The sequence below is a fragment of the Dermacentor andersoni genome, chromosome 10, assembly GCF_023375885.2.
Source record: "Dermacentor andersoni chromosome 10, qqDerAnde1_hic_scaffold, whole genome shotgun sequence".
NCBI lineage: Eukaryota > Metazoa > Arthropoda > Arachnida > Ixodida > Ixodidae > Dermacentor > Dermacentor andersoni.
Genome location: NC_092823.1, coordinates 2,375,803 through 2,401,003, shown reverse-complemented (window position 1 = coordinate 2,401,003; position 25,201 = coordinate 2,375,803). Strand labels below are relative to the sequence as shown.

Sequence of the window (25,201 nt, the reverse complement as noted above, 5' to 3'; positions counted from 1 at the left end):
TGGAACTCAGCGGAGAGGAAGCCTTCCTCCGAAGATGGCACGCTCGATTCTTTTATGTAAAAAATGGCACGCTTCACTACCCGATTGTCCCCTATTCGGGGTGGATACTCCTAATTGCTATAAGCTGTCGGTTCAATATGCTGGATGTGCTTGTAAATTCTCATATAAAAGTTTGTAAAAAAAATTTGTATAGAGGATCTGTAGAGAAATTGGATAAAGTTGTATAGGACTGTATAGGAATAGTATAGAGTTGTATAGAAATAGTTGCATAGAGATTGTATAAAGTAGTATAAAACTGTATAGGAATTGTATATAGTGGCGTACCTAAAACAACACGCTTGTTCTTGTAACCACCCCACATGACCTATGAACTTGCTTGCCTACACTTGTGTAAACTAGAAAATGTATAAGGTACATACATGTGCACTCTGTGGTTCTGTACTCCTGTTCCTCAGTACAATTTTGTTCAATAAATTCCTTTTGTGTAGTATCTGTTCTTATCAGCTTAATATCTGATACGGGTTCTATATGGACCCACGATATTAAACCTATTTTTGGAAGTTGGCGGAGTGCTTGAAGCCTGCTTCACCTCCCCCGCAGGTCGGCCCGGTATTGCACTACCTCCGGGATTGGTCCCCGCTCACTTAGGTGAGATTTTCATTCAATCAAAATGAAGAGCACAAGCTCGAAGCGAGCACCGACTTGACACGCACCATTCCTATACTATACGCAACGACGCCGGTTCGCGGACCACGAGAGTAATTAAACTGCCACTCCATCTGTGTGTAGCGTCGCACTTGTTGCGTCGCAAATGGGACAGCCGCTCCAGCAAATTTCTAGTTATGGGCTTCGAGAAAAATAAATGAAAGCAAAAGAAAGAACCAGAATTCCTATTTATCCGATGTCTCTGAACGATTGTCTCCTGTAAAGAGCCACTTGGGGGGATGCGGGGCAGGATTAGCCGTGCGGTTCGCGATCAATATGAATCCCACTCAAAGCCAACACTGCATTTTGGAGTGTTGAAACCACCGCGCCCACGCAAGCTCGCCCTGCCGAAATCCGCTGCCCAAGTGGAAGAAAGATTCCCTATGAAAGAAAAATAGAGTGCCCGATTTCTGGCAACTACTGTGCAGCCTTTGTGTGCACATTTTCGCAGCAGTGGGACCGAGCGCATCGAAAACAAAGTTGTCGTATGCCCAAGTGTGGCGAAATATATTCAAGGGTTCAAAGGTGCCTCATCTTTCTAACCTGTATGCTGCGAAGACCTGGGGCGCGATCTTGTACGCGTTCCAAAATAGAACGGACCGCCTCCGTTCTAAACGTCACGAAATAGGCGGTTCGCAGTGTTCGCGAGAACGAGAGGAAGCAAACAGCCAATGAGCGAAGTGGAAGCCTGCGTCACGCTTTTGACGTCTGCTTGGGGACCGTATAATATATTGAGAAGCGTTTGCAACATGTTGAGAAATATTTTGCTATTATGCGTGAGTAGCAAAATGTGTTGCTTTTCAAAGATTCAATTTGGAATGGAAAACGACTGAAACAAAATATTGCGGTTAATGTCTTCAAATGGCGCTAGGTGGTGTCGCAGTTTTGCGAAACGTTTAGTGATGGCGCTAGCTACCACCCCGTTTCACGCACACGGCGCGAATTTTGAAGCGGTTGGTTCAGTCGTTCAGTTGAAGCCATGGCGCTTAACCTACAAGCACCGGCGAAGGGGCCGCGCGTGTCGGAGGCTCAAAAGGAGACGGTGGTCGCCTTCATGGAAGCGCATCCCCAGCTGGCTATAAGATCCAGCGAGCTGGGGCCGCGTTTCACTGCTGGCGACCGCCGACGGCTGTGGCAGCAGCTAGCCGACCAGCTCAACACTCAAGGCCCCGTCGTGAAAACCACCGAGCAGTGGCAAGAGTGGTGGCGGAAGCAGGTGTTCGAGACCCGCCGCAACGCTGCCGCACTTGCCCAAGAACAAAGGTGAGTGACCGTCCAATGGCCTGGGCGATTTGTCCTTCGACGTTGGCGTGTATTTTCAGAAGCACAGGAGGGGGGCGGCTACATGGCTTTCATGGCTGAGTCCTGGAGCTCACCGGGACGGTCCGCCTCCACGGTGTGACCGACCTCCCCTACCAAGAGGTAAGCACACTGCCGCCGTAATATCATGGGTTCCTGAATGGTGCCGGTTTAGAGTTTGCCATTATCTGTAAGTGCTACCTTTAGCAGAACGCGACACCGTTGGTGAACAGGAAAATAGCGTAGGAGAGAACGGAAAAGCAGGTAGGTTAATCAACTAGAATCTCAGTTGGCTGCGTTTTCGGGAAATGGGGGGTTAAGTGATTAACACAGAATTAAAATGCCTTCGCGGAAGTGCACGAGGACGGTAACACATGGGATCATTAAGCACTCAATAATTGCACAATATTTTCGCAAATTAGTACGAAAACTTGCAACGTAGGCATTGTAACAAATAGCCACGCTTATGACATTTTCCAGCAGGCTGACGTCCCCACCTGCGCGATGGAAGTCGTCGTGCAAGACGAGGCTGCGGGCGTGAGCACAGCGACACGTAAGCATCAGAGGAATGAGTGTTTTAATTATCGCCAATTGTGTGTGCAGTTCGTAAACATTAATGTGTTTACTCTACAGCGGCAGAGGATCCACCGCGCGGCGCGGCGCCTGCCGAAAGGGTGGCCGCTGCACCTGGTAAGTTATTGATCCTCAAGCTGTTAAATAAAATGAGCTCTTGTATTTTACCGAACTAGCCCAATAAGCCATAACATGGCCATAGCCACTTTTATTCGTACCATAAAATGCAGTGCAACTGTAGAAAATGCTGTATGTTTTCAGTGTTGCAGCACCCTGTTCGGCCACCACGTCGACAGCGACCGCGACGGGTGGATACCCTGACGACGATGTCGTCGCAGTGCGCCCGCAGCCTGGAACAGGGCGACGAGGTGCTGCAGGTTGGTAGGCCCTTTGGTGTCATTTTACATGAAGGACATAAATATTCTTTATGCTTTGTTATAAGTAAATCATGAATCTGAAAAACAAATCAGCTTGGGATGTAAACAAGAAATATGCGTTGTATAGAGGGCTCGGTAACGTGTCTTGCCAACGATCAGCCGCCGGACGAAAAGTTGGTTAGCCCTGAAAAGGGCTGTTTGATGGTGAGAGATGCATTAGAGTAGATGACGGAAGAGTAGTTCCAGCAGGTCTTTGTCTGTTCAAACGAAGAGGGCATAGCTTGTACGCGACGCTTGACACTGCCAAAGGATGCCATCAGGCCAGTGGCTCTTCAGCAGAGAGGGAATCGTTGTGCACGTTGCAATTCTTCACAACAGCAGCTTGCAGCCGTGAGCTGGTTGCGAGTAATCAGCAACTGATGCGAACAGTTCCACCATGATTATTCATTCCAGGTGCTGCGCAGAATCGAGGCCTCCACAACCCGCCTCGCTGTCGCGGCAGAGCGGACGGCAGCAGCCCAGGAGGGGATCCTGGAGCAGGTGCGCGCCATAGCGCAGGACATCACTGAGCACCTGCAGCAAGCGAGACATTAATTTATCATTTTATTCATTTGTTTCACCAGTTCCGTTTGTTTTGTTTATTTATTGTTTGAGTTTCCTTTCAGTAATAGAGGAGGATTTTTTGGTTGAGAGGTGCAATGCGCGCACCCATTTTTGTTCTGTTGTTTGAGTTTCCTTTGAGTAATAGAGGATTTTTTGGTTGAGAGGTGCAATGCGCGCACCCATTTTTGTTCTGTTGTTTGAGTTTCCTTTGAGTAATAGAGGATTTTCTGGTTGAGAGGTGCAATGCGCGCACCCATTTTTGTTCTGTTGTTTGAGTTTCCTTTGAGTAATAGAGGATTTTTTGGTTGAGAGGTGCAATGCGCGCACCCATTTTTGTTCTGTTGTATTTGCCTCTTTTTATTTATGCTTATCCAGCTGCAATGCCAGCGTGCTTTTTTTATTTACACATTTCGAAGGCGCCTAGTCATTCACACTGGAATCGTTACAAATAGTTGTCGATTTCTGTGTATGGGTTTTGTAATGCGATATTTATATTGCTTCACTGTGTTGTAGCTTACTGCACTCATTATGAAGCGTTACCGCATAGTGTTTGCACTGTGATATTTTCATTTCGGCACAGTGAGGCTAAGGTGCAACGACTACAATGTCTTTTTTTCAGAGCACCAAACTAGTCACTCTTTAAGTTGCATAGTTTCAAAATGAAAATGACCATCATTGCACCACACCAGAGATTGGTTTCCTCTAGTTTTCGTTCCAAGGGAGTCATTGCAAGAATAACTTTCACGCATGACACTTTCTGGGTGCTGTGAGATTGCAGAGCCAATTATTCATGTTTTATGTAACATGTTTCATCACAGCTGGCAAGTGCACTCAGCTTTTTACAATTATGATTCACCTGTTTAGCATCGCACTACAATTGCTGCCGAGAAATGAATGCTTCTAGTCAGTGACTCATAACACTGACAAGGGAATGGACATACCTGGGATAGTCATACTTTCTTGCAAGGTCACGTAAATGTAATTGCAAGTTTTACATGCCGTGGTGAAAAAGAATTGTGTGATGCTGATGTTGCAATGTTGTCACATGCTTTGCTACCTGAAGCATGTTGTACTACAAGGTTTGTGATGTACTTGTCATCATAGTGTGATAAAGTTGACCTATCTATTTTTTGCACTTTTATGTTAATTTACATCTACCCATTTGGACATGATGTGACGAGTATAATGCTGTCACTGCACTCGGCGTTACATTTTGTTTGTGTTTGAATCCGCATTCATTACGCGTTACTTGCTTGCCTCGCCTGCGTATTCATGCTTGCACAGAAGTTTTGATACACCTAGCACAAGAGATGGCTAGCAAGCATATTGCCTCACTCCTACCAACGTACACTGAGCGTCAAAATGCACAGCATGCGGCGGTTGCGTTCATTCTGATGTGCTTTATGAACATTTTTCGCACCTTTTGCTGATGGTGACCATGAGTACAGAGTGCCAATCATATGCATTGCTTCCATCAAGTCTGTCATGACTATGATGGGTCAAGGGATGTTTTTATTTCATATTTCATGTGATATTTAAAGAAAAGGCTGCACTTTCACGTTGCTACCGCGTTTCATGTTCCACTAGGGAAGAAGTACTTTGTGATGTGCATATTGCATAAGACAATGCTAGCTTGGGAGCAGCAGCGAATGCAGTTCTTCACAGATGAAGGGGCATGAAGCATTGCCTTACGACTGCTTCGCGAGTACTACTGTTAATAAGTGGCAGCCTTGGAGACTCTTGCATAGTGGCGAGGGTACAATTGTTTCCACGGCCGTGGCATTCTATTTAAAGGATTCTTTGTATAAGTGTACTTCATCACCATCATCCTGGTTACGCCCACTGCAGGGCAAAGCCTCTCCCATACTTCTCCAACTACCCCGGTCATGTAGTCCCTGCAAACTTCTTAATCTCATCCGCCCACCTAACTTTCTGCCACCCCCTGCTACGCTTCCCTTCCCTTGGAATCCATTCCGTAACTCTTAATGACCATCGGTTATCTTCCCTCCTCATTACGTGTCCTGCCCATGCCCATTTGTGTTTCTTGATTTCAACTAAGATATCATTAACTCGTGGTTGTTCCCTCACCCAATCAGATATTTTATTATCCCTTAACGTTACACCTATCATTCTTCTTTCCATAACACGTTGCGTCGTCCTCAATTTAAGTAGAACCCTTTTCGTAAGCCTCCAGGTTTCTGCCCCGTACGTGAGTACTGGTAAGACACCGCTGTTATAAACTTTTCTCTTGAGGGATAATGGCAACCTGCTGTTCATGATCTGCGAATGTCTGCCAAACGCACTCCAACCCATTCTTATTCTTCTGATTATTTCACTCTCATGATCCGGATCAGCAGTCACTACCTGTCCTAAGTAGATGTATTCCCTTACCACTTCCAGTGCCTCGCTACCTATCGTAAACTGCTGTTCCCTTCCGAGACTATTAAACATTACTTTAGTTTTCTGCAGATTAATTTTTAGTCCCACCCTTCTGCTCTGCCTCTCCAGATCAGTGAGCATGCATTGCAGTTGGTCCCCTGAGTTACTAAGCAAGGCAATATCATTAGCGAAGCGCAAGTTACTAAGGTATTCTCCATTTACTCTTCTGCCCAATTCTTCCCAATCCAGGTCTCTGAATACCTCCTGTAAACACGCTGTGAATAGCATTGGAGAGATCGTATCTCCCTGCCTGACGCCTTTCTTTATTGGGATTTTGTTGCTTTCTTTATGGAGGACTACAGTGGCTGTGGAGCCGCTATAGATATTTTTCAGTTTTTTTACACACGGCTCGTCTACACCCTGATTCCGCAATGCCTCCATGACTGCTGAGGTTTCGACTGAATCAAACGCTTTCTTGTAATCAATGAAAGCTATATATAATGGTTGGTTATATTCCGCACATTTCTCTATCACCTGATTGATAGTGTGAATATGGTCTATTGTTGAGTGGCCTTTACAGAATCCTGCCTGGTCCTTTGGTTGACGGAAGTCTAAGGTGTTCCTGATTCTATTTGCAATTACCTTAGTAAATACTTTGTAGGCAACGGACAGTAAGCTGATCGGTCTATAATTTTTCAAGTCTTTGGCGAAACGAAGTGTGCTTCGTTTGTGTTTAAATTATCATCTGTTGGATGTGCACTTGTCGTGTATACAAATTTTTAAATGTATTTTCCGCTGTACAAACACACCCCTGTGATAGCCTAAGGGCACTGCACTTTGTATAAATAAATTATGTATTATGAAAACTCACCATTCCTGTGTCCTTCAGAAAAGGTTGACAACTGCGCTGCGCTGCTGCCTTCCTCTGAGGAACACGTCTTGTGGTGCCAGCACCTGGATGTCTCCTGGCTCCTCTGGCTCCTCAGCTGGTGGCACTTCCCCACCATAATCCTCCAATGTCCAGTCGCCCGCCTCCAAGGCAATGTTATGGAGAGCAACGCATGCATAAATGATTCGCGCTGCTCTATCGGGGCTGTACAGCAGTGTCCGAAAGCGCTGCAAGCAGCGGAACTTGCTTTTCAACACCCCGATACATCTCTCCACAACATTGCGCATGGATGCGTGCTCCTGGTTGTAGTGGCCTTCAGAGGTGGTGCCGGCATGGCTGCCAGGTACTGGAACAAGCAGCCATGGCTCGAGAGGATATCCTGAGTCTCCTATTACAGAAAGTGACAGCTGAGCGCTCTGCCCTAGTTAGGGGTACGCATTACGAATACTAACCAAGCAGATACTCGCCAGGCTGCAGTTGTGCGGCTAGGCGTGCACGCAGCGTATTACGCTGCCGCACCCAAGAGTCATGGCACGAACCAGGGAACCGGGGGTCCACAACAAGAATGCGAAGTTCCGCATTGCAAACCTGCAATGGGGATCAATACAATATAGCGCTGCAGATATGCTCGAAATCCGTTTTGCCATTCATATGCACAAAAGAATACACGTACGCTGGTACAAGTAGCAGACTGTTTCAGCCATAGGCGTGCACAGGGTCTTGCAATTGGGGGGGGGGGGGGGGGCAATGCGCAACCCCCCCTTATGTGGACGCCTATGGTTCGAAGTAATTGATAGCTAAATGAAAACTCGAGGCCCGATATTGCGCAAGAACCCCCATACGAGCCAAAGCCAGCCCATGCAATGGTTGTAAGTACTTCCGTGTTCAAAATGCTTCCATCGTGTCTTCCCTACAGTGTATCCATTTCTGCTACGACTGCTGCCCATTTAAAACACAATTTTGGAACGGCAGACTGATTATGCACAACACATGGCACTCATCATTACTCCCGACATGTCAGATTTCAACGAGCTCGTAAACAGTTCCCCGCATGTCCTCTTTTAATCGTTACATTACTTGTTATGCCAGCTTGGGCATTAAACCGAACAATTGCAACTATGGGCGAGTAAAAATGGCAACCACAGTTTGAAGTAAAACATTCCAACGGTACTTACGACCATGACGTTCAGGGCGTAATAACCCTTTCTCGACATGAAGCTCGCCGTGTCAGCCGGGCTGAGTCCTTCTGGCTTCATAATGGCGATCAATGTGCCATCGACGCACGCTAGCACGCCTGGAATGGCGCCGCGTCGCGCAAACGCCGCCTTTGCCTCATCCTTGGCAGCCGGTGTTAATGGAAAGTCCACCAACTTTCGCCGGGCAGACACGGAAATGATGGCCTCCGTCACCTCGTGAATGGTGCTGCTCACGGCCGACTGTGCCATGCCTACGTGTTCCTCGCGACCAACGCTCCTCTGGAAGCTTCCGGTGCCGAAGAATCGCAGCGCGCACAACACCTTCCTTTCTGTAGAAAGGCCACTGGCTCGCTGGCATCCAATGATAGGGTCAAGCTCGTCGCACAAGCTACGCACTGTTCGTTTGGACAGACGAAAATACTGTGGGAACTCTTCTTCCGTCAACTCTTCAAATGCATCATCTACCTCGGGTCGTCGTCTCTGCGCGACTGCAGCAGCCGCACAGGCGACACGAAAAGGCACGGCAGAGAAAAACGCCATGTTCTCCAACTGTTGGAACGCGGAATCGGATCGACCCGGATACGAAAGATGCTAACTGTTCCAAGCACTTACGTTCTAATCCAATCCAAGCCGTCTGGTAGCCGTGCTAATCCGTTCTATCGCTCCGGACGGACTCTCCGTCCGTTCCGTGGCGTTCGTCCGTTAGCAGACGACACGGAATAATTATGAGCAGCAAGACGTCACGGCTCACGTGACAATTGACGTCATGGCATTCGTCGCGGTTCAAATTGACCAATCGTGTGCGGCTCGATGGAACGGTCCGCCTCCGTTCTATTTTGGAACGCGTACAAGATCGCACCCCTGTTGCTACCTTTTCATCATCATCATCATCATCCTGGCTACGCCCACTGCAGGGCAAAGGCATTTCCCATGATCCTCCAAGTACCCCGGTCGCGTGCTGACTGCCGCCATGTAGTCCCTAATCTAATCTCCCCTCCTAACTTTCTGCCACCGCCTGCTACGTTTCCTCCTCTTGGAATTCAGTCTGTAACCCTTAATGGCCACCGGTTACCTTCCCCCAACATTACATGCCCTGCGCATGCCCATTTGTTTTTCCTGGTTTAAACTTTGGTGTCATTAACTAGCGTTTGTTCTCACACCCCCCCAATCTGCTCTATTCCGATCCCCCCGTGACGCTACACCCATCATCCTTCTTTCGAGAGCCCGTTGCGTCGCCCTCAATTACCCTTCGTTAATCCTTAAAGATTTTTGTTGGGGCACTCGTGGCATCTTTCTCGTTTAATCAAGTCAATCTTTTTTTCAGTTTTGGGGGAAAACTCAATGAGCTAGGCGCGATTGTCCCTGGCGCCGCTCTCAACAAGATCGCGGCGGCCAGGCTTTTTGCTTGCAGGTTCGGCCTACGCAGAACACGCCTGCGGGGCAGTGAAGCAGCCTTGAAGGGGCAAAGCGTAGTGCAGTGAAGCGCTTGCTCGGGCGAAAAAACGCAAATATTAGCCGAACATACAACCAAATCGCCAAATAGGAATTTCCATTATTGGAAATTCCAGTTCAGTTTGCGCATTGCGTTCGCCTAAGGTAAAGAACATAAATGCGAGTGCCACAGCAGTCAAGTCAAAGCTTAGGATTGCGTACCATTTTTTTTCTTGCCTTTTACTCCTGGCCTGCGTGGCCCTAGCGCGCATGCACACGAAAGTAATGAAATAGTGAAAACACGAAATAATGCGGTGCGGCTGTATCATATCTGTTTTGTGCGCTTTGTTCTTTGTGGACTACAGCGGTGTGCGTCATGAGAAAGTTTCGGTGCCCTTCTACTGTGACCAGTGAAGCTATATTTAAAACCACATTGATTTGTACGGTTATTCCTACAAACTGCGTGTGGGTGTTTTTCTTTTTCGCTGCCAACGATGGGTTATCGCAACCGCGATCGGTTCTGCTGCTACGCTAGACGCGTGCTTGCCAACGGTTGGCTCTATACGCGACCCGCGACGCGTGGTCGCCACATTCAAGCAGTCAATTGCAAACAGTTCCAAGGAGAAGGATGTACTCCACTTGCCACCGGGAGCGCTAGTTCGACGATTGCACTTTTTGACCCTCGAGGAAGCGCCGCCATCCCACATTTTCTATAATACGATAAGATTCAGAGCGACTGCGACCACTTCTCTTTGTCAATATCTCGGACACCCCCTTTTTTTTTTAATCCAGATACTCAGACGCGCCCGTGTTCACGCGCACTTGCTCTCTCCGATAAGCAGGGAAGCTCGGTTGGGGTGGTGTCGGGCCTTGCGCATGCGCTGCTGAGCTCGTCGCTTCGCCGGCCGGTCGATGCTGGCGCGGTACTGGTAATGAACTTCGACGTGCATGGTGAAACGTCACTTTGTATTGCCACTGTAGACTAGCAATGTAATGTGTTTGCGAGCGATTGGAGAAATGAGAGAGCGGGCACTGTCTACAGTTCATGCCCCTCTAGAGTAGAGGAAATGTTCCTCCAAGTATTAGGTTTGTAATTTGCGCCTACGAACATGAACTAAACAAAGAAAATGGTCTGCAGCCGCGTTCGCTTCATAAAATTCCCGTACGAAGAAATTTGCGTGCGCAAATGACAGAGCAAAAGAGAGAAACCATGTAAAGAAGATTGGCTGCCTTTTACGTGATCTCGCGCATGAAACCAGACGATAGAATAATTTTAGCCGTTCATTTTGATTTTCCGAATGTAAACCGGAACACTTTCTCCACGCAGTCTTCAGATTTGAATGGCAATCAATCACATGCTTTCTTTTTTTTTTTTTTGTTTCTCTTTGTTCTATCTGGAACCAAAAGAATTCAGAACGCTGTTGCAATCTTAGATTCGATTAGATATCGTGACTGGTATGCTGAAAAATCACGCCTTGCGTTACGTCCCCCCTGGTATACCTGGTGTTAACCTTCATGATCACGGCATTAAAAATCGCCAGTTCCCGAACTTTAATCGCGCCGAAGATGAACCGATATGCTGGATTCTTACTGTAATGATTTTATAGAAAGCGCTTGTTCTACGGCTAGATTTGAGGAAACGAAAAACATCATTCAGGAATGTATAACACAAAACAACTAAAAGATCTGCCGGCAATTCGTACTACAATGAGAGTACTGAGAATACTGGAAAAGATGAAATCCAAACATGCTGCAAGGAGCCGACAAATGCAATTGAACCAACGAACTGAACTGAAATTATTTCATCAAGACATGCCCCGAAAAACGTTTTCTGATTTGATTTCTGATTTGAATCTGATTTCTTTTTTTTTTGCGACGGATAATAATTATCTTTCCAATGGCGGATGTGAAAATTTCAGAGCACGGCATTTTCGAAATCTCAAGGCCCCGGACGCTCTCTCTCTTCCTTAAGTATTTTGGTGGACGCGTATTGGTGCCCATGGAGGAAAATTTCGCGCACGTAATTTATAAACTTGTAGTTGATTTCCTTGAAGAACACAAAGTGCTGACAAACCACCAACCAGGACACAATTAAATTGGTATTACGCGCGATTTCGCAGCCGCGGTAACAAAAGGGTAACAAACGGACGTTCATTTCATGGTGTGGATTTCACGTCTCTCACAATAAAACAAATAATAAAAAAAGCTACTGCATAAAATAGGTTTTCCCAAACTGGATGGTTTCGATCAGCTTTTGAACAGCCCTTCCTTAAATTGAGTTGGCGTTGATTGAGCGGGTGCGGGCCTCTGTTGTTTAGGATTTTTGTAAATGGCATCATTACTGGACAGTCCGTTCACTTGAGGATCAAGGGAGAACCCCCACACCCCCCCACCCAAAAAAAAAAAAATCATATCGTGGTGAGAGCCGTGGCAGATGAGTACTATTATCGGGAGGAAAAAAAAAAGGAAAACCGCCTGGTACTCAGCAGCCGCTCCTGTTACGTGTGAAGCTCCAAACAAATTGTTTTTCTTGACACGCTCTATAAAGTTATACACAGCTCCTTAAATGCAGCACCCGTACACAAAGCCAAACGTTCCAAACTGGAAAGAAAGCATGAAATTCGGGGCGCCTGTTTGCTGTGAAACAACGGGCTACATTACGCGAAGTCCGCAACCACGTCAGCCGGGGCGGCCACGGAGAGTGCCGAACGTGCGCGCTTAAGCCTTAAAATGCTCGGCGCTTAAGCCAGCTAGCGAGTAAAAATGCTCGGCGCTTAAGCCACGCGGGACTAAAACTGCAGCCACGGGATTGTTGCTGAAATTGTATGCAGTCCGGTAGAAGTCTGTCGGCGCCTGCGCGCGGCAAAGTCCGCAACCGCGTCTGCAGGGGCGGCGTAAACAAACAAAAAAAAAAAAAGCAGCCCCCCTGTACTAGTGTGCGCGAGGCGGCAGTCAATGCCGGCCTCGCTGTTATAGCCCCAGGAGGAACACAAGGTATTGCGCGTCGCGCCAACACACACACACACATCGCCCCGAAAATCGGCCGATTCGCGTTCGGGACGCAACCGCACCATTTCAGCTGTCGGGAGCGCGGCTTTCGTCGATGCCGAAAGCCACCTTTTTATGCGCGTCACTGATAGGATGACGAGGCAATTTGTTGGCCACAAGAAGCGCGCGCGACACAGCGCACGCAGCGCAGCTTCCCGCGGGCTGCTTCACGACAATCAAGATCGGCAACGCCCTCCAACTCTCGTGCCACAAGTGGATGCGAAAGCACCAGTGGCTCCTCTCGTCGCAGGTGCTAACAGCAATGGTCTGCTGCCATTGCACTTGAGCAGAACGTGATGCAAAGCACCCTCTTGCAAGACTAGCCGTTTCAAGCGGCCCCATATTGCGACAACGGTTCCCTTCCGTTTAGCCTTTTTCTGCACGGAGTTGCGACGGAGCGAAAAAGAAAAAAAAGATATGGCTGCGCTCAACGGCAACCGTTTCGTGCGAGTCTTGCCGCCGGCAATGAGTTCGCTCCTCCTCTGTGGTCCGTCTCACGAGAGGACCCAACACTCTTCGCACCTGTCGGTGCCGCGATCGCTTGCTCGGGAAGGATCCCAGGCAGCACACCAGCATTGGACCAAGCATGGCCCAATGCTGGCAAAAATTGGTGCCAATGTTGGCCCAATCTTGGCATTTTGGCAAAGTGCAACCCGATCCAAGGTCCAGCCAATGTTCAAACCAACATTGGCCCTACATTTTGCCATTGTATTATCCGATGTATTTCCAGCATAGAGCCAGTGCTCAGCCATCTTGTACCTAATGTTTTTCCAGCATAGCCAGTGCTCAGCCATTTTGTATCCAATGTTTTTCCAGCATAGCCAGTGCTCAACTATTTTGTACCCAATGTTTTTCCAGCATAGCCGCTGCTCAGCGATTTTGTATCCAATGTTTTTCCAGCATAGCTGGTGCTCAGCCGTCTTGTATCCAATGTTTCTCCAGCATAGCCGGTGCTCAGCCATCTTGTATCCAATGTTTTACCAGCATAGCCAGTGTTTAGCCATTTTGTACCCAATGTTCTTCCAGCATAGCCGGTGCTGAGACATTTTGTACCCAATGTTTTTCCAGCATAGCCGGTGCTCAGCCACTTTGTATCCAATGTTTTTCCAGCATAGCCAGTGCTCAGCCATTTTGTTACTTGTGTGCGGGCTTACTGCCTATACTATTAGCTAAACGGCCATGCTATAGAATGCTTCCAAACGCACTTTTCTAGACGTGACCAGTGCATGTAGTCTCAACACTTGTGCTCTGCTTGCGATTGTGTGTACCGCGAGTCTTCATTGCCCCGGAATATGGAGTGCCGTGCCAAGATATGCCTAATAAGTGCTGCGTGCCCAATTGCCGGAGCAATTACATGTACAAATCGGGGCAGAAAAATAATGTCTTCAAGTTTCTGCAATATGAAGAAGCCCAGAGTGCCTGGATTAGGGCACTACCACGTGCAGACTTCATTGTATTAGCGCACTCAAGGGTAAGATATTCAGAACTTCTTTAAATAGTTACTTTTGAAAAATACGGAAAGGTTAATTGCTCAATTACAGCAAGTGCCTTTACAGAAAGTGACGATTCCTCAGAGTTCGACGCCTGCGAGGATAGACATAAATATGAATTTGTGTTAAGGCACCTTTTGTGGTGTAGCACGAATATTTTATTGAACTACTGCTGCAAGATGAGTGACAAAATATTGGATGCCAATGCTAAGGCAAGGAAGCGAAAAGCTGAAACTCTGTGCAATAAGGCAGCTGTTTCCGTGTAAATAGCTGCACAAATGTTTTATATCCCGTTTGTAAACTCATTTGAGTTGTAAATTTGTGGACTGCGGTAATTAGTGCATCGAAAGCGAAATTATTAGTTTGACCATAATCTAGATTGGAATAAATACATGTGTCCCCAATAAAATTGTTCATACGCAATTGTGAAGCTAATCGAGTGCTTTACGTTCATCATTGCCGTGCCATAAAAACCATAAGTACAAAATACAGAAGGAGAGGTTTTTATGGATTCAATTTATTTGAAGTAATAGGTATGAAGTATGGGGTATAATAAATAATAATAATAATTCACAAGAAACGTACATTACAAAGACGACAAAGCGCGACGCTATAAAAGCTCCTGGCATCAATACCTGCACAAGCTTTACATAGCTGCTTTTTACCTGTGCCTCTAAATAAATGCTTTGTAAGGTGTCTGCTGCTCATTCCGCAGTTCAGACTGAAGAAAAAATTTGGAGTGGTCAATGGAAGCATACTGCTGCTAGGTGAACAAGCCGCGATCCCTTCATTCAACCCGCATCCCCAATTGCGCCGCTGGCCTCTTCTCCGTGACGTCACTCGCCGAGCACTCAGGCCTTCTAGTCTAGGAGGTGTTGGCTAGGTTCGGACGGGCCAGGGCTCCGAGGGCAAGGGTGGGGTAGGGAGAGGGCAGCAGTGGTCAAGCAATGATCCCTGTCCCGAGGGCAGGGATCATTGGGCTCCCCTGCTGCAAACGTTTGGGCGAAACGCCTCTTCCTGCCGCCACCCCTGTCCAGAGACCCCGGCAACCACTTCTTTAAGAAACTCTGGGCCTCCACGACGTCGACGTGGCCCTTCTCGCAGACAACATCTGCACACAAACATAAAGACCACAAATAGTACATAGAACATACAGTGCGCTTGAGACGTTCAAAATCCTTCATTCTAAGTAACTTCACTGCAAATATCATGCACCATAAAGATCACCCAGAATAGAGCAGGGCAGACGTATTAAGCGAAAACCTTCATTATGAACTCAAGAGACTTAGTGATAAGTTGTTAAGTCTTTAGCGCAAACTTCATGCGAGAGAATGAGCAACTGCAGCGAACCTTATTGAATTGAGGTTCACAGCATGTTCTGCGACAAAATGCAGGAGCTATGCAAAGTAAAGCTGCAGACCATGAAATGCTGCTAGCACCTTCCTCGCCATCAAAATTCCTGATCCATTTACAGGATATTCATCCCTGTTGCCTTTGTTGGCATTCCTGCTTTTCCACCCTAACATAGAATTGATGTCATCAGTGATCATTATACCATGTTTTTACCAACCGAGACATATTCATCAACCGTCTCGCCCGCTGATGTATTACAACTGAGCGTACTAGTGCAGCAATCGATCGGCATGCTTGTCAAGCAATTCACCTACGGTGCCATTGGCACTAGCACCAGAGCACATCTTGGTTACATCTGCGATGGCCGTGGTGGATGCGCTATGTGGATTTCAAAGTAAATAATGAAACCAGCTGACGGGGACGCCTAAATTCGTTCACTGTAGAGGTTCACAATTCATATGAAACATAGGATTTTGGCCAGGATATAATCTTTTGCTATGCAAGTCATTCAATGGAACGTTCGGCTGTATACACAAGACTTTAACAATGCAAGAAGATGGCCAAGGAAACCTTACCTGTGACTATACGGCAAAGCTTCATGTTAATGAAGGCTCGTTTGCCTTTTCTGCCATGAAGGCTGTAAAGCAGGGGGGTAATATCTTAGCTATATTACAAGCGTCGGCGTGTGAATAGGGTACACTTCTAATGTATTAGTGTAAATATGGCCACTATAGTTGCCGCTCGAGACTAGTTGCGGTTGCCTGCCCACGAGTAAACGAGAAGAATCGAAAGGCGCCTTTTTTGTTGTTGGTAAACCATAATGAAGTCTACAAATAATAAAGCCAAGGCAAGTTTGGTTGTAGCTTTTCTTTTCATGGAAGTGCGGAAAGTGATGAAAGGAATGGTATGGGGCATCTGCTTAAGGATGTTTGGTGTGTGCAGACCACTTGGTATGTCTTCAACAGTCATTTGCATAGCATTCGACAGATGGTAAGCACGATCATCATTAGCTAGACAAAAGAATCTAATTTTGACGACAAAATTCAGATGTGCGATCATTTCGCGAGCGCGATCATTATGCGAGTAAATACGGTAACTCATCGAAAATAAAGGCAGCGCCACTTTTATACTCACGACTAACAAAGGCTTGTCTGCACATTCTAAATTAAAGAAATAACAGAAAAAGTGGACTGCACTTCAGTACTAATAAACATATTATGAACCATGTACACTAATGGAAAGTCACGCGATAGTTCTCCGGTTCATGGTAGATAAGGAACAGCGCACTGAAAACGAAGGCAGACATAAACACATCACAAACTGGAAAATTCAAGTGGAAAATTAATTGAACAAATAGGTTAATACACACTTGAATTGGACATGTGCCTGCAAGGCAGTGAACAATTCGTGACGTGCATTATGGGTTAGCTTACATGATACCAAACAATAATGAATTAACAAAAATCAAAACTAGCGTTCTGCTCTGCTATCAACGATTTGCTTGGTATAAAAACAAACTTTTTTTTTCTTTTCACGAAAGTAAAAGGAAGGAGGTAGCCATTATGCCACACTTCCACCAGCTTTTGCAAAGGTTGAAAAAGGTGGGATCTTGGCATGGCCTAGATGTGGTCTTTTATAGGAAAAAAAAAGTGGGTAGTGTCTGCGCAGTGTAAGAAAACATGTGAAAATAGGTGCAAATGCAAAAGATGTCTACCCTGTTAGGCAAACTGATATGTTTATGCCCTGCACCATTGCAATCATGTACAGCATCCCCCTCAGGTGTGGCCAAGTGTACGTCGGACAATTAGTGCAGTGTGTAAACGTGACCATGAGGGAGCACCAAAATGGATTGAAAGGCACTGTTTGCTCCTCGCACTTGGCAATACATTGCCGTGACTATGGGTGCACTGCAGAATTCACCATGACCTAGATTCTTTTTCGCCACCCAGACCAATTGACATGTCAAATTTGTGAGGCTTATAGAATACAGAAAGCAGGACCAGAATGCATTAGCCAGCGTTCAATAGCACTCCAACAAAAACCAATTTCCGCTGTAGACCACGCAAATTGTTGATAGCCAAGCAGCAAACTGGCTTTTTGTTAATTCATTATTGTTTAGTGTCACCTAATCTAACCACAAATGCATGTCATGAATTGTTCAGTGCCTTGCAGGTGAATATGCAGTTCAAGTGTATATTAACTCGTTCATTCAATAAATATTCCAGTTGAAAGTGAAGTTGTGGTGTGTCTACGTTTCCTTTCATCTTCTGTTTTCAGTGCACTGTTCCTCATTTATCATAAATGAATACTAACACGACCCGAGTTTTCCATCCTCTTCAGGGCTGTTATGAATATGTTCTTGCTGCATGAGGAGTCAAAGGTCATTTTCCACGACTTTTTGCAAAGGACGAAGAATATAAATACATGTTTAATGAGAAAAAGATGGCTCGTTTTACCCAGTAGGATAGGAAATACTTTCATAAGTGTGGTTTTCTCAATTCATGTTCTGAGCAGTTGTCTATCCCTTTAAGTAAAAGTGCGGGACTCTAAAACCCCAGAATTATACTGGCAAACCCCAGAGCGCGCTAAATAATTTATTACAGTAGATGTTCTACAACCAGGTTTGGCTCAGCTTTCTCCCCCATCACATCATGGCAGAGAAGGTAGGTTTGGAAGGTTTGACACTTGCTTTGACTTGCTTGTCGAAAGGATTAGACGTTTCGGCTTCTACACAGAAGCCAGAACATCTAACCCCTTCAACAACATTATTTTGGTCAACGTTACATTTATTACAGGTCTAACATGATCAGGAAGGAGCATGGTGAAAAACAACAGATGGCAACCAAGGTGAAAAAATACTTAGAACAATGTTTTCACCCCTTTGTGGGAGCCTTGTTCACTATGGTTGGCATTTGTTTCCACCATGAATGTTCATATGCAATGGTTCGAGCTGTTTGCAAGTTGACTGACTTTCCCACCTAACCTTTGGCATTCAGGCACGGAAAATAAGCCCATAATAAATACTCAAACATAATGTAGCATAGAAGCAGATAAAACAAGGTGCTGAAAAATGCAAGTAGCAGAATAAAAAGTAACAGTGGCTGCAGTGTATGTGTTTACATCCCTAAAGTAATTGCTAGTGTTTTGGAAAATGCTTTGAATCACTGCATGAAACTGCATAGTTGAGGAGTTTGTTTCATGGACTTGTAGCAAAAGAAAGAAATGTGATAGTGCTGGTTAGTATGCAAGCAATGGGGCAATTCAACAGCCTGTACAGTAGACTCTGCAAATGCTGTTTTGATCACATATCCAATTGTAATGCAATTTTCAAACAATTTTTTTTTCAGGAAACTGCACATTAAAATGACTTCAATACAGTTACCGCCCCTCTTTTTCTGTACCGTGTCCCACTTGTTTGTACTGGTATTTATCATTCACAATGGATCAACTAGTCCAACAAAAATAATTTATTCACAAGTGTTCTGCATTGCGTCCTTTTACAGAAAGCTGGCACAGTTTGCCCTTTGTGTCAGCAATGCTTTTTATCATCTCAACAACCTATTCTTTAGTCATAAATGTATCTCTACAGAGAGAGCAAGCCACTAAGGTAGCTTAGTGGCTATGGCGTTGGTGAGCTTAAGCTCACACATTTGATCCTGGCAGCCACTGGCACACTGCTATACTAGTGTACACTTACATTTAGATGGATGCTAAAGAATGTAGGCGCAGTCCAGATATGCCATTAGAAGCTATACAGCAGGGAAAAAGAATTATTTCTATAAAATCTTCAGTGTGTGCGACGCTTAATAGGTAGTTAACATAGAACCCACAGCATGGTTCATGAAACAGCACAGAACATCTACATGTTACATAGCCTTACAATTAAAAATAAATGGGCAGTACAAACCAAGGCGGCAGCCACAGCCTCGTCGCCTACCGCTGCCTCGGCTGCCTCTAGTTCCTCCAAGCTGTTGGCAGGCAGCCGAGGAAGACTTACAGGCACTGTACGCTGGGCAGGTTGAGGCATGGTACGGGTCCTGTCAAGAGACTCAATTTCATGTAGCCTCTCAGACATGACCCGTACCTCGTGCCTCAGCTGCTGCAGCTCATGATGCAGCTCTCTGTTTTGCTGCCTCACCTCTAGCTGATCCCGCAGCATCACCGCTGAAACACAAGAAGATTTATTTCATAGCAGAAAGAATGCATTTGTGGCGCATTAGATTGGTTGTTCCGGAGCACTCTGGTAAATGTAAAAGTACCAGGATTCGTACAGGTCTCGGCGACAAAAGTTCACAGGTATTCAAAGACTTTCAAGGCCAAGCTAAAGCCTTTTCAGATTGCAGAACAGCATCACATGTGCTACTTTTTACAACACTTCCAAAACACTTTAGGTAGCTTTACTGCACCATAAATACAAAAAGTTATATTCAATATGTCCAGCCTTGATCACTCGCAAGTTCCTTACTTCTAGCTTCTAACGAGGCGTGATAAAAGCACCATAAACATGGGATGGGAGCCAACACCAAGTGCCGGTGCCTTGTTCTTGCCCAGTGTGGGGTTTTCCAGTTCTATGCAAGTCACACGAAACGAAATGCTCGAGCACTCGCGGCGGTGTCAGCTTTTTATGCTATTGTTTTTAACGTGGGAAGTTTGCCAGGTCCACATTGATTCACCATAGAAAGCGAGTCGCATAATCGATTTTAGATTTTATCACTCATGAAATTCAAAGGCTTCAAGGACCTGTGCAAATGCTAAACTGTAGGTGTGAATCTGTTTAAAGATGTCATAAAAATAAGTAGGACCAGTAAGAATAAGGCTTTGTTCTTGCTTTTCATGAGAACAGTGAAGTAGTTGCTATTTTCCACAAGTTACATTATCAAAGTGCTTTGAAAGAACGAGTTCTATGTGCTTGACCTACATTCAAAAATTCCATTGTTATAAACTGAAGGTATGAAGGACGAAAATTTAGATATAATGTAGTAAAGCAACAGAGGAAAGTACTGAGACAGCTGGTGAACTAAAGCACAAGTAAACATACAAGATGCATACACAAGACTAAGCGTGCAGCTGTATGCATCATATTATGCCGAGTTAAACTGCTACGTGTTTAGATGTGCCAGGTTGTTTCTTTTTTATGCTAAAATTTCTTGCCTGTTGCATAAAGTAACGACATCTCAAAGGCCGTGAACCACATTTTATTGCATTCAAAAAATGAGTTTGAAGTTAAAATAAACTATTTCAGAAATACTTTGCCGTACGAAGTACAATACATTCAGCAGAAGCAATCAAAGATCGCCCTGATCCCCTCCGCGGGGCTCCTGGTCCTTCAATGCCTTTGCACTGCGAAAGCTACGGCAGAGCGGGGCATACCTACAACCCTCCACGTATGAAATGTCATCATGGTGGGCAGGTTAAATTTGAATTTGTGTGCTCACGAAGATACCACTACTTCCGATTTTGGCACCTACAATGCACCAAAACTCTGAGGCTGTTCCTAAACTTACAGTGGAGCAAGTTACAGCTAGCAAGTGAACATGTGGTCTCACCTTAAGTCGAGTGTGGTTCAAGGCTAGTCAAATGTTCTCGAAATGAATCGAAATTAGCGAGACCTGACGGATACAATACCGATAAACCGTGTGGCTAGACAATACTTGGGCTTCTTCTAGAAGTAATCACATTTTATAAAAATTCTAAATGCAGATTTTCCTTAACCACACCACAGGCTTAGTGAAAAACACCTTCTGCAGATAGCACACGCTACTGTACCTCAGCCAAATTTTGCACTTGTGTGCAACACGTACAGCTCAGACGTGGAGTGCGGAGTCTTTTTCTCTAACCTTCTTTTCAACAGAGGCCTTCTCCTCAACCTCTTGGGGCGGCTGGCAACTGCCCCTTGACGTCAATGCGCACATTCCCAGACAGCGCTGCCATTGGCCCATAGCCAACACCAATTAAAAATATTGTGCACTTCTTCCTGGCTGTTACTGGGTGTATTTATAGACAGAGTTTACTAAACAGGCTCAAATAAGTGAAAATCTGCACTTCCGGGAGAAGCCAACTATTGTCTGCTGATGCTCAGCTGCACCCACCCACATAGAAATGAAATTTTGGCCACTGCTTATCAGTGTTGTAGCAGTAGGGCCTAGCTAATTTCGATCAGTTTTGAACACTAAACTAGCCTCGAACCACACATAATTCGAACACAGCCTTGAACAACACATACACAAGCCACACTTCGCATGGAATGGCAATTAGCATCTACAGTGGACACACACCACTGCACACCTAGGCTGGGCTAACATTGCTTCCAGCCAGTCCTGGCTAGACACCTTCACAGATATCGCTTCGTAATGAACTTTTGCTAAAGCTTTTAAATGCACAGTTTGGGTTTGTGTGCCATCACTGCAGCACAGCAAGTCCGCGCCACATAGCATGGTCAGACTGGAGCGCAAGAGTGAATGTGCAATCCAATCCTGCCATGCATATAGCAAGTGAACTACACTTGCATGTGGTTGTGTCTGTTGCCTAGTGTACAAACTGTGAGAAAACTCTCCCTGCTAGCTACATGTAGCTCCGTGCAACTTTTTCTGTTCCCCATATGCAAACTGGTGCTCAGGAGTTTCGGGGACAGGACTACAATTCAAAAGGAAAGGACATTGCTGCTGGAGGGCTTAACTGAAGGACTTCCAAGAGGGCTTTCAGCAATAGGAAGAGAGGTGGAACCAAGCTATTGTGTCTAATGGGGAGTAATTTGAAGGTTAGCGAAATTATTTCGTTAAAACATACGTCATCATTTTTGCTTAAGCATCGAAGGGTTGGAAAACATCTGCCTGTAGAATCTTCGCACCATACCTATGGCACCTATTTAACATAGCCATTGAACACATTGTGCTCTTCTTAAAATACGATGCAGGAGAGACATTTCTAATAACATCGCGATTTCAAAGCCTAAAGCTTTCTGCTGCAGAAAGATCTAGTAGATAACATTTGGTCAATAAAATCTGAATTGACCCTCTCCTTCGCTCCTCCCCCTCCCCTGATGGATCCACTTCCTGGGGGCAGCAACTTTTTATGGTAAATGTTTTAACAACAACATTTGTGTCATACCTTAAGGTGCGAAAAATGCATTGTCGGATAACAGCAACCTCGAAATTAATCAATTTGTACAGGCCATGTAAAGACGAAAGACTCACGCATCATCTCCTCAGGGCCTCCGTATGCAACTGGCTCCAGGGATGCGCCTGTGATGCTCTCATGAGCTGGTGCAGCTAGGGAAGAGGAGCAACAATCCACCATTAGTGCCAGAATAACAGAGCAACAAATTGCTATTTTTCATAGACCATTATATAAACAAGAAGACCCCAGCCCATGATTCGCTGCAAAAAACCTTGTGGGCACACATTTCCTTCATTTCTATATTGCCTAAATATTGTACAATTACAGACATTCTTCTTAGTTCTGGCATAATGTGTGCATAGCGTAGCAGCCCTTGCATCCCTAGTGTAGTAATCATTGTAACCAGCTTGAAATATACCAATAGAAGTGCTATTTCCATCCTTGAAAGTCTTGCGTAAGCATCGCAGTGACCGAGTGCAGACAGGAAACGCCATGCACACATAGGAAAGAGGGCATACACATTGGTGCTTTCATGAAGTTCTTGATTTGATGTGTCCAAATTTTCCACGAAATGGAACATTGAGAACGCCAACTGCCCTAGATATAGCATTGCACACAATATGGTGCAATATCAAAATAAAGTTGCTTGATAACTTCCGAGTTTCGTATAGCGATCTGGTGGAGTTACAAAAACGGGACTCAAGGTAGGCCATCATCAGCACAATGTACAATAAAGCCGAAAAGGCATACAAAGAAGTTAGTTTTTGGGGACACTGTTTTTAAATGCACTATTAAAATCACTTCTCAAACTTGCCTGTGACAAAGGATGAGGGCTTAGCATGCAATGGGCCATCTTATAGATTGTAGGAATTTCTTAAACTTTCTCTAAACTTCTTGCGAAAATTTAAAGGTTGCCTTCCTGGAAGAGCTCTAGGCATTTGTAAGCACATAGCCCGTTTGATAGCTACATTTAAAGGAGCCCAGGAGAACCTTTTTCGAGATCTGAGAAACAAATTCTGCCGATGAGTGCAGCATCTTTCAAGGAATACAACTCAAGAATTTTTTTAAAAGGCCTCGTATAAGCAAAGGAATTAGGAGCATAATATATACGTTCCTTATTACCCCTCAATTCAACGGTTCTCTCCAGCAGGGGCAGTGCCAGTAACAATGACAGGTCTATCACACACCTTTACTTTTCCAAAGCAAATTTATGGTAACTTTTTAAAATGGGCCTCAGACAAAACATTTGAGTGATAAAGGAGTGGTGATGCATTAACAATTGTCGGTTTTGACTTCCTAATAATCTGTAATGAATCTGGCAGGGTGTGAACACAAGTAATTCATCAAAAAAATTTCCCAATGACCATTCGCTATGGGCTGGTACCATATATGTCAACTGGAAGCTGGCCACCACTTAAAAAAATAGAGAGCAGAAGCCTACTGGAAAGTTGACGGTACGGACTGCTTGTTAGCTCCATCTGCTACTTGCAGAATGTTTGCGTGGCAAGATCAACAGGTGGTTCAGTGCTGCTTTAGAGCATTAAAACAGCAAGAGAGTTTCAGTGTCATCTGCTTTTATATTTGTCGCTCAGATAAGCAAAAACAAATGCCGACATGTGCATATTGGTCTGCACAGCAACACAGTGACAAGCTTTGCAATCACAGGCAAAATGAAGGTGCTACTACAGCAGACTTCCATTAAGTCAACTCCAGTATATTAGATCTCAACCAAAGGTTGTGGCTGGAGCCCATACACTTCCACGGGACGAAGTTTTTTTGTTATTCAGATCCTAAAATTCAACTTTGTCAGGGAAATCATACTTGGCTGGTCATCACACACACGTGTTAGACCCTAATGGTGGCTGCAGTTTTAAGAACCCTAATAAAAGACCGGACTTGTTCAATTAAACACATTGCATAGTTATTTTATAAAAAGCTTACAGGGCGGTGCAGGCAGGTCCAGTCGAGGCGAAGCTGCATCGTCGTCGTCATCAGCATGGCAAGCATCATTGCCTGAAGATTTATGCATGTACATTTATTTTCTAGGCACTATACAGGGTGTTTCACATAACCTCAGCCAAACCTTGAAAATATGCGGAACTTTGAAATATGCCATCGCTAGGAGCTGCTCAGATTATTTTTGCATTCTGCTAAAACACATAGTCTGAATTAACTTTCCAATATTATAACTAAATGAAAAGTGTCAAGGAGGAAATTGTAGAGCAACATGAGAAACTCCCGATACAGCTTTCTGTTGCTCAATACATGCTACATAAAAGTGTTTTTCCGAGAGTGAAACAAGCCCGCTAATACATGCAAAATTGCCACACGACTGGCTGCTCAAGGCACTTTGCCTGTATTCACAGGCTTCATTCATACTTGGAAAGACAATTTTATGTAGCACGTATTGAGCAACAGGAAGCAGTATCGGGAATTTTTCACGTTCTGCAATGTTGTCATTGGCACTTTTCATCTACTTTGAGAAGATGATTAATTACGACTAATTATGTATTTAGAGAGAATGTAAAAAAATCTCAGTATCACCAAGTGACAGCAAAAATATTAGCTTGGTTTAGTCCAGCTACATAGCATTTGCATATTGTCACGTGGTCGTGACGGCAAAGAACACAGTAGCAATACTGTGAAAGGCAAAACTAGCTTTTATTGGGCGAACCTGTGCCCACAAAACAGGCTACACTTAAAGCACAACGAGAGCGGCGAACACAGTCGGCGATCGTCGAA

The 25,201-nt window shown here is 45.1% G+C and overlaps 3 protein-coding genes and 1 non-coding gene across 4 annotated transcripts; 2 read left to right on the top strand and 2 right to left on the bottom strand.

Annotated features, from left to right (window-relative positions):
• The first annotated feature begins 456 nt into the window (after positions 1-456).
• On the top strand, positions 457-643 carry LOC126519747 (U2 spliceosomal RNA). Its single transcript, XR_007596656.1, has one exon. It is a non-coding gene; the product is annotated as a U2 spliceosomal RNA (small nuclear RNA).
• A 1,432-nt stretch (positions 644-2,075) lies between these two features.
• LOC140213689 (uncharacterized) lies at positions 2,076-3,548 on the top strand. The gene is made up of 5 exons (XM_072284939.1): positions 2,076-2,127; positions 2,485-2,557; positions 2,638-2,694; positions 2,839-2,954; positions 3,408-3,548. Exons 2-5 carry the CDS (start codon positions 2,509-2,511, stop codon positions 3,546-3,548), a joined length of 363 nt encoding a protein of 120 aa, XP_072141040.1. The 5' UTR covers positions 2,076-2,127; positions 2,485-2,508.
• Positions 2,997-8,639, bottom strand: LOC140213732 (putative nuclease HARBI1). The gene is made up of 4 exons (XM_072285012.1): positions 8,001-8,639; positions 7,278-7,413; positions 6,808-7,213; positions 2,997-3,527 (listed from the first exon to the last, which is right to left on the bottom strand). Exons 1-3 carry the CDS (start codon positions 8,559-8,561, stop codon positions 6,822-6,824), a joined length of 1,089 nt encoding a protein of 362 aa, XP_072141113.1. The 5' UTR covers positions 8,562-8,639; the 3' UTR covers positions 2,997-3,527; positions 6,808-6,821.
• A 5,850-nt stretch (positions 8,640-14,489) lies between these two features.
• On the bottom strand, positions 14,490-22,639 carry LOC140213688 (uncharacterized). The gene is made up of 4 exons (XM_072284938.1): positions 22,537-22,639; positions 19,247-19,507; positions 15,919-16,002; positions 14,490-15,101 (listed from the first exon to the last, which is right to left on the bottom strand). Exons 1-4 carry the CDS (start codon positions 22,637-22,639, stop codon positions 14,851-14,853), a joined length of 699 nt encoding a protein of 232 aa, XP_072141039.1. The 3' UTR covers positions 14,490-14,850.
• Between the last annotated feature and the right edge of the window lie 2,562 nt (positions 22,640-25,201).

Coding starts and splice junctions, on each gene's coding strand:
- LOC140213689 (XM_072284939.1), top strand. CDS start 2,509: ATGGAAGTCGTCGTGCAAGACGAGGCTGCGGGCGTGAGCACAGCGACA. Junction 2,695..2,838: donor AAGGGTGGCCGCTGCACCTG/GTAAGTTATTGA, acceptor GTATGTTTTCAG/TGTTGCAGCACCCTGTTCGG. Junction 2,955..3,407: donor AGGGCGACGAGGTGCTGCAG/GTTGGTAGGCCC, acceptor TATTCATTCCAG/GTGCTGCGCAGAATCGAGGC.
- LOC140213688 (XM_072284938.1), bottom strand. CDS start 22,639: ATGGTGGATTGTTGCTCCTCTTCCCTAGCTGCACCAGCTCATGAGAGC. Junction 19,508..22,536: donor AGGCCCTGAGGAGATGATGC/GTGAGTCTTTCG, acceptor CTTGTGTTTCAG/CGGTGATGCTGCGGGATCAG. Junction 15,102..15,918: donor GCTTTGCCGTATAGTCACAG/GTAAGGTTTCCT, acceptor GTTTGTGTGCAG/ATGTTGTCTGCGAGAAGGGC.
- LOC140213732 (XM_072285012.1), bottom strand. CDS start 8,561: ATGGCGTTTTTCTCTGCCGTGCCTTTTCGTGTCGCCTGTGCGGCTGCT. Junction 7,414..8,000: donor ACGCCCTGAACGTCATGGTC/GTAAGTACCGTT, acceptor TCCCCATTGCAG/GTTTGCAATGCGGAACTTCG. Junction 7,214..7,277: donor GCCTGGCGAGTATCTGCTTG/GTTAGTATTCGT, acceptor TTTCTGTAATAG/GAGACTCAGGATATCCTCTC.